This window comes from Anabas testudineus, chromosome 2 (assembly GCF_900324465.2).
Source record: "Anabas testudineus chromosome 2, fAnaTes1.2, whole genome shotgun sequence".
In the NCBI taxonomy this organism is placed as follows: domain Eukaryota; kingdom Metazoa; phylum Chordata; class Actinopteri; order Anabantiformes; family Anabantidae; genus Anabas; species Anabas testudineus.
The window spans coordinates 3,522,789-3,535,683 of NC_046611.1; the positions used below are offsets into that span (position 1 = coordinate 3,522,789).

The 12,895-nt window shown below is 39.6% G+C and overlaps 1 protein-coding gene across 2 annotated transcripts in view; it reads left to right on the forward strand.

Moving 5' to 3' along the window:
• Positions 1-12,895, forward strand: part of LOC113163284 (inactive dipeptidyl peptidase 10-like) — a 50,311-nt gene that overhangs the window by 5,091 nt on the left and 32,325 nt on the right. Inside the window, exon 1 of one of the 2 annotated variants that reach the window (XM_026361764.1) lies at positions 10,013-10,098. The exons of the other annotated variant lie outside the window; for it this stretch is intronic. Within the exon in view, the coding sequence (XP_026217549.1) occupies positions 10,042-10,098 (57 nt within the window). The 5' untranslated portion in view covers positions 10,013-10,041. Of the gene's footprint in view, positions 1-10,012; positions 10,099-12,895 lie in introns of those variants that run through there. 2 annotated transcript variants of the gene reach the window in all.

Sequence of the window (12,895 nt, forward strand, 5' to 3'; positions counted from 1 at the left end):
ATTCTATGTCTGTTGTCAGAAATGTCATTTACTGTTTCTCACTACATGTCATTTACTACATAAAGTGCTGAAACATTTGAAGTTTGTACTGAACACCACCACAGGTCTTTAATCAGCTTTTTAAGGTTTAGTCAGCCACTAATCTAGCATGCATATATTAGTGCGGGTCAATGTGTACTCATGTACAGCTGTGAAATCCACATAAGCTACTACTACCACAAACACTACTTTACATTTTTACTGCATCCCTGTGCTCTACTTGCCTTCTCCTTCTACTACATCTAACATCTATTACCACAACCAGAACCACTACTGCTATTAAATGCTGAAATGAAATCTGTAAAATTAAATCCTACTATACATAAAGTAAATGTTAACAAGACAGAAACTTAAGCTGGCATTATGGTTCAGTATTACCTCTTCTCTAACATAGTTCAAATAAAGAAGATAACTAACACTGTACATCTACTTGTGATCAGAATGACAACATGACTGTGTTGATCTGGACACGACTGCAAGTCTGATTTTAAACACTAGAGGACAGTCTCACACAAGACGGCTCTGCACTACTGTCCAGACTTGAGGGATTTAAACTGGCAGTGAGTCCACCACTGTACCAGACCACATTGAGATTTAAATTAATTTAATAATGTAATAAAGTGTCTAATTTATCTCATATAAACTAACAAACAGCTGAGTTAAGAGGCTTCAGTATTATTAATCAAATCCAGGGAGTCATTCAAACAGACGAGGTTTTGTATTTACAGTAACCCACCGGTGTTCATTGAAGTGGTTTTCACTGGATAGCTGGTGTATAAATAGTACAGCAGTGTTTATTCCAAATACTCTTGTCCTGTTTTTCACTTTGATTTGTTATTTTTGGGTCAGTGAGTCAGACTGTGGCTCATACAGCTCCAAGTACCTCGAGGAATCATCTCAGGTTAGACTGCTCAGAAATATAATTGCCCAAACCAAGGTCACTGCTACGAAGGCTGCAGCCTTGAGGGTCCACATGTGCTCACATCCCAGTACAAAGAGAAACAGTTTTCCTCCTTACCCGGCTGCTAAGCGTGTGTTATAACACCAGGTTTGACGTGTGGACACAGATACTGAATGATGAAATACAGCAACCATCTCCTGTCTGTTATTACGCAGCTGGTTGTGCTGGAGCTTCAGCTCTTCATGGCCTTGAAGGAGAAAAACCAATTCACCTGAAATCCCACAAGGTTTAACAAGTAGCTAGAGTGGCGTGCAGTAAAACTGTTAATGTGATTTTGTGAACTTACAGTATTTTTTCACTTTTCTGAAGGAAGTTTTCATGTTTTATTGACATGAATGTGCTTTTTTTTATTATGTAATGCTAAACATGCATTAGCAAAATGGATACCTTCCTAAAATGTGTGTATGTTGAAGCTACAGTAAAACTAGTCTTCCAAAGCATGGAGGTGGAAATAAAGCAGCTTTACATCTACAGTCAGTTGAAAGTACTGACGGGCAGCAGGTGCAGCACATTTAGCAAAATTTTTCCAATAAAAAAAAAATGTTTTAAGTTTTTTCAAAATCGTGAAGATTTCTATTCTTTTGTTCACAGCTCACAGAAAAAAATCCAGTATAGTAGTAGTATAGTAAATGACTGGAGTATTTTATTTTGAGTTTGATTCGTACATACAGTATAAATGCCTCTATCTCTAGTCTAGTTCATATCTAGTTCACTACACACAACCACATCTGTGGATAGGACCGCTGACAGGAGGCTGAGCCAGAGAAGGTCATCACTGAGAGGGCTGAATGTTCGCAGAGTGCTCTATTGAAGCATGGCCTACAACAATACTCTAAATAATATAGCGGGGGGATGAATGGGACGCAAAGTCAACAGATAACTGAATGAGAATGTGAAAATAAAATCAGTGGTGGTACCAGAACCATCAGGGTTTAGTTCATGTATTAAAAAACACTGTGTGAAGTGACAGTTTTATTTTCATTATTAATAATGTGTGAGTCTGTGTTGTTCTTTGTATCACACTGGTTTCAGTTAATGTGACAGAGAAAACTAGAAAAACAAACAGATGTTCAGTTAATTGCTGCTGGCAACGAGTCATAGTTGGTCCAGTATGGAGCGGAATAAAAAACGGTGAGAGAGGGAGATGGAGTTAAGAAGGGCTGAGCAGTCTGTCACACCGCTGCCTAATAAAAGACTTTCTCTTAATCAGTAATGAACCCTGTGATCCGTGGCTTCTCTCCAGGTGGTAATATGTGAAGTTAGAAGGAGAAGAGTTGGAGTATGTGGAGATGTCAAAGCTCTAATGAGCTCTAGCTGGCAAAAAAGTAATTAAAGAAATGTGTGTTTGAAATCTTTAGCTTAAATGATGCCTGTTAAACTGGACTCAACCAGACTAGTTACTCACTGCACTGAATTCATTTTATAATCTGATAAACGTATTCAGTGATTCTTTAGAAGGAGTTAGATCACATGGGTCTGGTAAATTTATGAGTTCAGTTTGGGGATTTCAGAATCAGGTTTCTGCTTTTTGTGGTTCTCATGGTTTAATCAGACTGACCGTCATGCACTGGGGCGGTCTGCAGCCAAGCGTGGGCGCCCACCACTGGAGGCTACTGGAGGTATGTCTGACTGGGAGGAGACGCCACACGAACCGAGATAATTGATCTCATCTGGCCTTTAGATACCTTAGGATCCCACAGGAAGCGCTGGAAAACTTTGACAGGGAGCGAAACGTGGATGGATGGACGTCTCCATCTGAACCAGTAGCACAAGAGGAGGCCAAATCTTGACTAGACTTTGAGCTGCCCCCCAATAATACAGCACTATTCTAGTTTCTGTGGTAATTTACTGACGACTCAGGCCACTGGAGGAAGGACACAGCTGGGATTCGAACCCCGGTCTACTGCATGGAAGGTGGCGAGCTTACAAAATAAAACTTTGTACACATTAAACCAATAATATATAAAGTGTTGTTTAGAAAACAAACATAAACATTAACAAAACGAATGAATTAGGCCGAGCTGTCGGGCTGCTAGCCATCCTTATTATCACACAGACATAATTGTTAGAAATCTTATCTCACTTTAAGTATATTTAAGTTCTGCCTTCTGAAGTTACTTTTATTTTTGTCATTTCTGTTCAGATTTTAATGGGATGTTACAAATAGAACTGCGGCTAACATCAAGGCAAATTAATTAAAGAGTTATCTGTGCGAACAGCCCCACCACAAAGTGTGTAAATAAATGGGTCTTTACTGGTGACTTTAAAACTCTAATGGGTTTTAATTCACACAGTGTCTCACTCGGTGACACTGCTGTGAAGTCAGTATCAGTCAAACACAAGTTCAGCGTCTCTCCTCTGGTGCAGCAGCACCTCTTACTTTAATTTCTATAATCTGTCTAAGCAGGTTGGGTTGACTTTGAACTCCTGCTGTGCAGCAGAGCCATCGTTGCGGTTTGAATCCCTCCCTCTGGACTGAAACCCCTCCAGGCTTTTCCTTCCTGTCTGTCAACGTTCCTGCTGCGTGCTGATGCCTTGATTTCTAGATGTCAGAAACGTGCAGCTTGTGATCTTCTTACTGCCTTTAGAGAAGCTCATGCACTATCATGATTAAGGTTTGGTCTGTAAGGAAGAAAATCATCCTAGACCTCCTTCATTTTCTGGATCTACTTTGTCAAGTGTTTGGTTGAAATGCAGAAATGGACAAACACACGTGTAGAATCAGGTCCAGTCAGTGCAGCTTGACATCAGGGACGTCAGCAATCGAAATATAAGCAGGAACTGGCAGGTTATGGTGACAGAAAGCTTCCCTCTAGATCATCTGTCGCGCTCCAGGAAATACCACAGACTCAAAAAAAAAAAAAATAATCAGCACATTTTCATTATTGTTCAGTATTAAAATAATATATATATGTTGCACCTTGTTGAATTGAGAGTGTAGGTGTTTCACGCTTTGTTTAACATCGTGTGTTATCATCACGTCTCAGTTCATTTATCTGTCCTAGAAAAGAAGTGGCCTTTAAAAGTAAAATAATGTTTCCTTTCAACCTGATTATTTGACACAGAAACAGAATCAATTCAGCTCACGGGGCCTCGGTGTCACCACCAGGCAAATTCCCCCTGACACAGAATTAGATTATCAGACTAACGATGCCCAGTGCAACTGGGTTGACTGATTTCACTTATGAATGACACCATTTTTCAGTAAAATCAGAACAGAGGGGTCTTGTGTGTGTGCATGTGTGTGGCAGTCGTCTGTTTACTCTGAAGAGAAAAGGCAGACAGACACGCTGGCGGCAAGAGAAGGAGAGGAAACCGGCTTTTCGTTGCTCATTGTTGTCTCTTTACTCCATTGCGTTGCAGAACAAATGCATTTTTTATTGTTTTTGGTCAACACCGCTCACTTGTGCAGCTTGAGCTTGTGAAGTAGTGGAGGAGGAAGGAACGTTTGACGCTCCATGTTTCAGTGTTTTGACTGGAGAGGCGTCAACATGATGGACCCAGAGCTCAGGTTCCTGGAGGTGAGGCATCAAAATGTTCTTATTTATAGAAACCACAATGCTGTTCTTTTTATGGAAGGTGTTGACTGAGTATTATGACGTGTGGGCCTTCAGCAGTGGCTCAATATTTTAAACAAAAACATGCTGAAGTTCCAGTGACAGCTACAGAATCAATATTCTGGTTATCAATAGTTATAAAGTATAAATGTGTAATATAGAGTTTCTCATGTCGTGTGATATGAGGTTGTGTGAGACAAGGTGATGGACCTTCTTCAAAAAGAGTGGCGTGCTTGTTGTTGTAAATTCCCAGGAGTGTCTGCAGCCTCCAGGGAGAGTTGAGGAAACAGAAACACGTCCTCTGGGACTCGAAGTGTGTCGAGACTGATGAATGGGCTGCAGACCGTGTTCCTGTGCGATTGGAGCACAGAATGTTGGGGTTATGTGCTGCAGACGGGAAACTCATCATTTCATCTCTTAATTAGAGACAATAATCCAGTATTTAATCAAAGATGACAGTGTGTAGTCTCCAACACAGTGAACTCACAGTGCATCCTGTGTAGGGGGCTCATCCGGGTCTCAGAGCAGTTTGGAAACAACAGTCGGTACCTGATGTGTCACATCACATATGTTTCATTTCCCACAATAAGAATAAGAAGAAGAATGTTAAGAGTGAGACCTTGAATCAGCTTTTCACTGTAAAATCCTCCATTTATTTAAAAGACTTCCGTGTTTGCAGACTCTCCTAAAGAAACAGCCTTCACCTCAGTCGTTTGTCCTAATTTCACAGTTTTCTTGGACACTATAAGATCTTTCTGCCCACCCAGGGTCTCAGACTGCTTAATGAATGCTGCACACTGGGTCAGTCAGTAAACCTTGAACTACTTTTTTTCTAGGTCAGCGTAGTGGGAAGCTCAATGTCGAGCCTCTTCCAGGCACAGTGCTAACCCTCTGGGTTTCACAAGCTAAAGCACACGGCGACCAACACGCTCCTAAGCTCTGAAGGTTTTTCCTGATTAGAGTCCAATTGATGTAATTCAGCCCTGGAAAAGTATTATTTTAGTCGGGATGACAGTTTCTTCTCCACATAAACAAAGATGGCGACGGGAAATGACGCTTTGCTCACTTCACCAAGAACAGATAATAATACTTATAAGTAAAAATGTTTTTGAAGGAAATAATTTGATAATCATACTGACAAAATCAAATTATAGATTAAAAAGTCTTCTCATTATTTCTTGCTGCTGTTTTTGTTTTCATGGCAAAGACACTCAGACTATGATTATACTTAATTATAATAATCATCCAGGTCCAAACCTGTTTTTTGACTCCAACCACCTAAAAGAGTCCTTTAGGTGGAAACAGCTATACCAGTTAGAAACCGCTGTGATGTACAGTTTTCCTGGGTATCGCAGGTTACTTAAATGTTCGGAGAAATCAAATAATAGAAAAACAACAGTAGAACTCATGTTCTATGTTTAATAGTGAAAGTGAGCATTTAAGATTGGACTCTGGAGCAATGGAAGAAGGTCATGTGGTCTGATGAGTCCAGATTTACCCAGTTCCAGAGTGATGGAGCATCAGGGTAAAAAGAGAGGAGGTGAAGTGATGCACCCATCATGCCTAGTGTCTACTGTACAAGCCTGTGGGGGCAGTGCTATGATCTGGGGCTGCTGCAGTTGTTCAGGTCGAGGTTCAGCGACGTTATGTGTCCAAAGAGTGAGGTCAGCTGACTACATGAATATACTGAATGATCAGGTTATTAGTCAGTGGATTTTTTTCTTCCCTGATGTCACGGACCCGATGAATTCTGACATTATCATCTTGTAAGATGATAATGTCAGAATTCATCGGGCTGAAATTGTGAAAGAGTGGTTCAGGGAGCAGGACACATGATTTTACACATGGATTGTTCCACCACAGAGTCCAGACCTAAACCCCACTGAGAATCTTTGGGATGTGCTTTTTAGATCATGGTTCATTGTTGTTGATTATATATAAATTATATTTTAATAGAAGGCAAACTGTCACTTCAGCCACATTGTACAAATGCAGCTTTAAAAAAGTCTCTTAAAAGTGACTCGAAGATCTTTAGGTTTTTTTAAGTCTTAGAGATTGAAGCCTTCAGTCCTGTTGTGTAAAAACATGTTTCTTAATTTTGGAGGTTACTCTGTCGTTTCTATGCATTTTGTTATGGAAACGTCACTAAGTATAAATATCAAAATATCCAATGGTATCATCATAGAGATTACTAATATGTTTTGCAGGTACATGGCATTCATCTGCCAGCAGCGCTACACTCCCACTCACAGCTTATTGTCATTGTGTCGTTGCTATTTGCAATTTCACATTTCTATAAATGTGGATAGTCGGGCCTTGAGGAAATGTAATGCATTCTCACAGTTTTGTGTTTAAGGTTCCTCCTAATGTGAAACACCCTAAAATATAAATGAACATTGAAGGAAGGGACGTGATTGTTTTTCAGACTGTTACGTAAATTTCCTTTCATTATGACAGGTACTGTTATTAAGACGTTTAGAAGTTACTGCAGGTAAAGTCCATAGTAACAAAGTAACTTAGGCTCTAATGAAATGATGATGTGTCTTTTAAATGATCAAGGACTTTAGGGCCCAGCAGTAGCTCCCTTCCTTTAGGAAGTTTAGTTTTGTGTATCCTGAAGGAGAGGAGACCAGAAGCAGTTTTCATGACTTTACAGGTCTCTTATCAGGACTTCGCCTCAGATCCTTTTGGGTCAATTAACAGACTTGGAAACCGTCCTTATCGAAAAACACTTTTCCACCAAACCTCAGCGGTTGCCAACTCAGAGCCCTGCAGGTTTCCATCCTGGCGTCAGGTTAATTACATTCACCTGCTGTCTCAGGTGTAAATCAGTCCTATTAGAAAGCGTCTGGAGATGAGGGTCGAGGAGGAAGCTTGTGCTGCCTGCTTGCTGTCTTTGGGTGCAGCTGCTTGAAATCTTTGCGTCCTAATTTGAAGCATCTGAAGTGAAGTGAAATTAGTGTGAGGTCTTAGGACTCAGTATACAGTGTGTCAAGAATAATATGAACACAACAGTGATGCATCTGGACACATAAACACCTCAGGGACCCTGGTGGACTTCCTAAACCAGCAGAGGTCACAAAGAGCGAGAGATCATTTCCACACGGTCTCTGATTCCATTTACTAAATATTTAATGGGAAAAGGAAGACAGTCGGAGCTTAGAGGATGTTTTCCTCCTGCTATTTGTCTTTCTTGTGCCACCTTTCTTCTCTTCCCCTCCTCCACATCTTTGCATCATCCTCAGCCCCTCTCTCTCCATCTCCTTCCATTTACTTATTATTGCTTCCCTTGTGCTTTGCTCTGAATTTTCAATCTGCTGCCGTTTGCTTCCCTCGTTCTCCGCTTGTTGAACTCGTGCCTTTCCTCCTGTCGGAGCACTAACACGGCTCATTCAGTTTCCATCAAGCACACACGTACTGCTGTTACTGCATGTGTCATGATTTTTACTCACTATTTTTTAACTCTTGAAGCTCAGCGCTGAACATCTGAACTGATGCAGATGAAGATGTTAACTGAACACAGCATACGTACAAACTGTATGTATGCTTCACTGGATTGTCCAGATTAGACGCTCCACGGACAAAAAAAAGGATTTAGTTGTAAAATTTAGTAAATAAAAACTTCATCCTACAATTCCCACAATGCCACTTTCCTTCAAACTACCTCTCAGTAGTAAACATGATTTTTCAGATCCACAGGAGAGATTAAAGTAACTGTGTTATTATTATTAGTATATTTTTAAATATATGTATTTGTCATTTAGAGAGCCTGGTGTTTAAGTACCACATCAGGTATGAACTGTAGTTTTTAAGTGCAATAAGACTATTTCACATGGTTCTTGTCAGCTGAAACACTAAAGAGCCGTTCACATATGGTGTTGATTTGGCTGATAAAATCTTCTAGTGACACCTGTGATTTGATAACTGACAGAAATAAGAAGGATAGGTAGCTTGTTAGTTTACGTATGTCTGGTCAATCTGCAGTTAGCATTTTTAACCATATTGCGTGTCCAAAGATCAAACTCTAAAGTATAAAGAGTTGAAAACGGATGTTTCTGTCGTTGAGGCGTCATCAGACGTACCCAGATGTGCAGGTACACACAACACAAACACCTACTGGTGTGTTTTTTACATCTATTCCTCCATCTCCAGTTATGTTCTTTTCTCATTTCCCTCCCCCCGTTACCTTCATTATTTTTAGATGGGATAGTGGGCACAGTGTGAGTGTGTGTGTGTGTTGGTGGGGTTTGTGTCTTCAGGGTTTTCTCTGTGACACCTATCAGTTTGCATTCAGTCACTTGGCAGCGGGAAAGGCCAGCTGGTTACTGATCTGCTCGATTGTCTCGCTTCATTCTCCTCTGAAGGGATTTCAGATGAAGCCTCGGCCCGGTTCATTCTCCGATGACACACAGAGCTATAATCCTATAATTCATTTCTGAGGGATATTTTAATACTACATATCACAGAAGGGCTCTTAGTCCCTGAAGTGATACTGTTTGAATAGAAGAGTGACATCATCTGTGGTAAAAAACATAAAGTGCTACTCACAGACACACTGTGAATCCTAATGGGAATATTGTAATAAAAATACAAATCTACAAAAATAGAAAGATCCTTCGTTAGCAGAGAAGCTGTGTTGTTTTCACTGTTTATCACTGTGCTGTTGTTTTACTTCATTAGAATTAAAAATAAGGTGGCTGTAAAAAGTTTGGCATTAAAAACACACTAAAAAGTTCTGTTAAGAATGTAACTGGACTGATTTAATGAATCAATTAATAACAATAATGATTATATTAATAATTTGACTGAGACCCTTCAATAATCAAACATTTAATGAAACATTAAAACTTCACTGCACCATTAATAAAACTGTTTCTCCAGGAACTCACTGCTGCAAATTATAATCTAGTGTTTCAGTCAGAGCCTCCTGAATTCAGGACCGAGGACAGAGACACAGAAATAAAACACTGACACCGGATGTGCTGTGTGTTTCATTTAGAAAAATAAAAGCCCGAAATTGAGAGCTTTAGTGTTGGATTAGAAATCATGCATCAGACAAATAAAACATAATATCTGAACCTATTCATTTTAACTCACTTTATGATATTTAGTGGACCACAGAAATAATAAATCGATTGAGAAAATTAAGATGTGTTAGATCATTTTCATACTCATAAGCTCATCACTTTATGAGTTTGTGAATATGAAAAACACAACTTTACTTACAAAGTGTTTAACACAACAAAGAAACAACCGTGACTGCAACTAGAAATATTAAAACAGGGATGGTAAAATAAACACAATAGCAAATAAAATGACATGATGCTGCAGTTTTGATCACAGCTTGTCAGACAGCCTTTGTTTTGAAAGTCCTCAGAGGAAGTCCTGGTTGTCTGGATCTCGACCTACTTGACGCTCCTGCTGCTAAATTAACGCGCCGACAGGTTCGCGTGTTATTACCGGGAGAGACGCGGCTCCGGTGCAATGACGGCGTCCAAAGATCCGACCAAGAAGAAGCCGAAGGAGACGCAGCAGGATGAGGTACGAGCACATGTTCTGGTTCCTCCTGGATCCTTTTACTGGTCCAGCTGTGAGGATGGAGGATGTGTCGGTGTGGACACAGTCATCCTGTGATGGATGTGGGTTAATAGATGGTGCTGCTACAGAGCGAGGCAGGAACATTACAGGGAGGGGGTCACAAATGAAATACTGCTGATTTTAAAGTGGTTTAAGGTTTTTGGCTGCAGGTTTATTTTGGCTCCATGGACGTTTATGTCAAATAGAACATGTCTGTCTCCACTTTCCTGTGAGTGGGAACAACTTAGAGCTGTGATTTCTGTCTAAAGCAGAAGTTTTTCCTTCAGAACTGGAACTTATTTTAATCCTGTGTTGTGTGAGAATAGTGAGACTTTAAAACAGAACCAGACTTTAATGTAAATACATGAAATCATGGACACAACAGGAGTTTAAAGGAGTCAAATTGTTTATAAAACATTAACAGTTGGGTTTGTGTACAGTGAAGCCTTGATTCATATTTATTACAATATTTGAGAAACTACAAAACTTCATCATCAAGCAGGAATCCTTGCTATTCTCTGATTGGTCAGAGGGGGGCGCCTCTTTTAGAAGTGATTATGTTCAACTCTTCACATTGATGCGTTTCTATTAAAATGTTTTACTAAAAGTTATGCACTGAATAAAATTGTAGTTAAAGTGCCAGCGAAATAAAAATCCTAAATATTTTCATTGAATATTCACAACTTCTCCTTTTATTAGTAAACAAATATTAAAATATCAAAATCTCTAAAATTATTTTAAACAAATTAATTTAAATATCATTATCAATCGTAACCGCTGGGACATGGTATCATAATGAAAAATAAAAGTTCCAAAACAAAGAGACCTCAATATCTCAGAATACATTAGTAAAATCACAAAAATTATAATAAAGTACCTTAAAAAAATCATAAAATCAGAAAGAAAATAGTAAAATCTATTAATTAAAATCTCAAAAAGGACAAAATGTCAGAAAATCTGTAACAACAACAATGAATATTAATGATTATTGGAGAAAATTACAAAATTCTGAAAAGCATTTTTTTATTTTCTGTAAAAAGTGTTAAATAAAATATTAATAGAAGATCAGAAATCTTGTGAAATCAGTCAAACTGGTTTTATAGAATGGATTAAGAAATGAATAAAACTGTAGAAAATGTTCATTTTATTTCTGGAAAATAACTGTAAAATAATAAATAACTGATAAAATAATATTAGTGTCAACACACAGAAGAATCTTTTATGAAAGAGAAGTCGTGTAGTAGACGTTCACTTGTACAGACTGAGCCGTGTGTTGTTGGCAGAACTGACTGTTTTCTCCTTGTTGCCAGATTTGTGTTCGTCCACCAGTCTGTGTTCAAGTCTTTGTTCAGTTGCCCAGATGAGCTGCTCTGAGTTTTCGTGGTAGATGTCCAGTCCACTTTATTATTTTTGAGTTTAAGTCGTGATGAGTCGTGAGCTAAGTCTGTGGCTTTAAATAAGTAAAATAGACGTAATTAAATCGATTAGATTCAAATTCATTTATTTGATGAGACTCTGTGTGATTACATTTCATCTTGTTTGGTAAAATGTGGCAGCTTGTAAATGGCATTTTGTCCAGAAATGATTTCCTTAAAGGCCTCTTCTGGAAATTCAATATCCTGCCCTCCTCCAGCTTCAGACTGTCGACGTCTCTCCGTGTTTTTATTCCCCTAACCGTCTTTCTTCTTGGCTCAATCACACTTGTAAACACAAACTCTGCCACGCATACTTGAACTCCTCGCTTGCTTTGCTCTCCACTGAACTGAGTCTGATCAACAGACTGTTGCAGTGAACTGTGTCTGCTAAAGCTTCACACACACACACACACACACACACACACACACGGAGCATGCAGAGAATTAGCTCCGACATGTTAAACTAACACTCAGAGAGAAGTTGATGGCCCAGTGGTGCAACGACGGCTCCACGCGCTGATGAGTGCACGTGAATCCATTTTTACTGCCTTGTTTATTAAACAGTTTCCACGTCGACAACAATCACAGTACACAGTGAAGCAGACACACTTGTGCCTCTTATCTCCAGTGTCTGACACACTTATTCACAGCTGTTTCGTCATTATAATCCTTCAGCTGAAGGCAGCACTGTACTGTAGCAGAGGTGTCCCATCCGGGTCCTCGAGGGACGGTTGGAACAGAAGCGGGGCAGTGGCCCTCGAGCACTGATTATCTTTGGTTTGTCTCATCCTTTGAGGCTTGTCTGTCTGCTCATGTTGTCACTAATGTTTTCATCCTTTTTGTTTTCTGGTGTAGAGTTATTTGAAAAGCTCTAAAACACTCTGACGACGTAGCTGTGTGGTGAACACGTAGCATAAAGACTAGATGTGGGAGCAAACCAGTAACAAGATGAGCATTTTCATAATGAGCTCATTTGACCTACACTGTGTACTGTCCCTGAACGCCCCGCACTTGGTGCTGCTAATGCTTTACGTTACTTTCCTAATAGAAAACCTCTGCACAAAAACAAACGATAGATCAACACATGACAGGAAACAGCTGATTACTGGGATATTGTTTACATTTTGACCGGGAGCCGCTGTTCACCATTTTGTTTAGGGTTATGTGACTGTTCCTCGGCTGCTCTTGGTATCAGTCTTTTCATTTTACCCTTACTAAATTTCATTTAGTACTAAAACCACCTGGTCAAACACCTGCCACATGCACTACTACTACACAACTACTACTACTGTCAACTTGAAGACAGTAAGATCTGGGATGGTTTAAAATCTGGTTGCATAATCTCC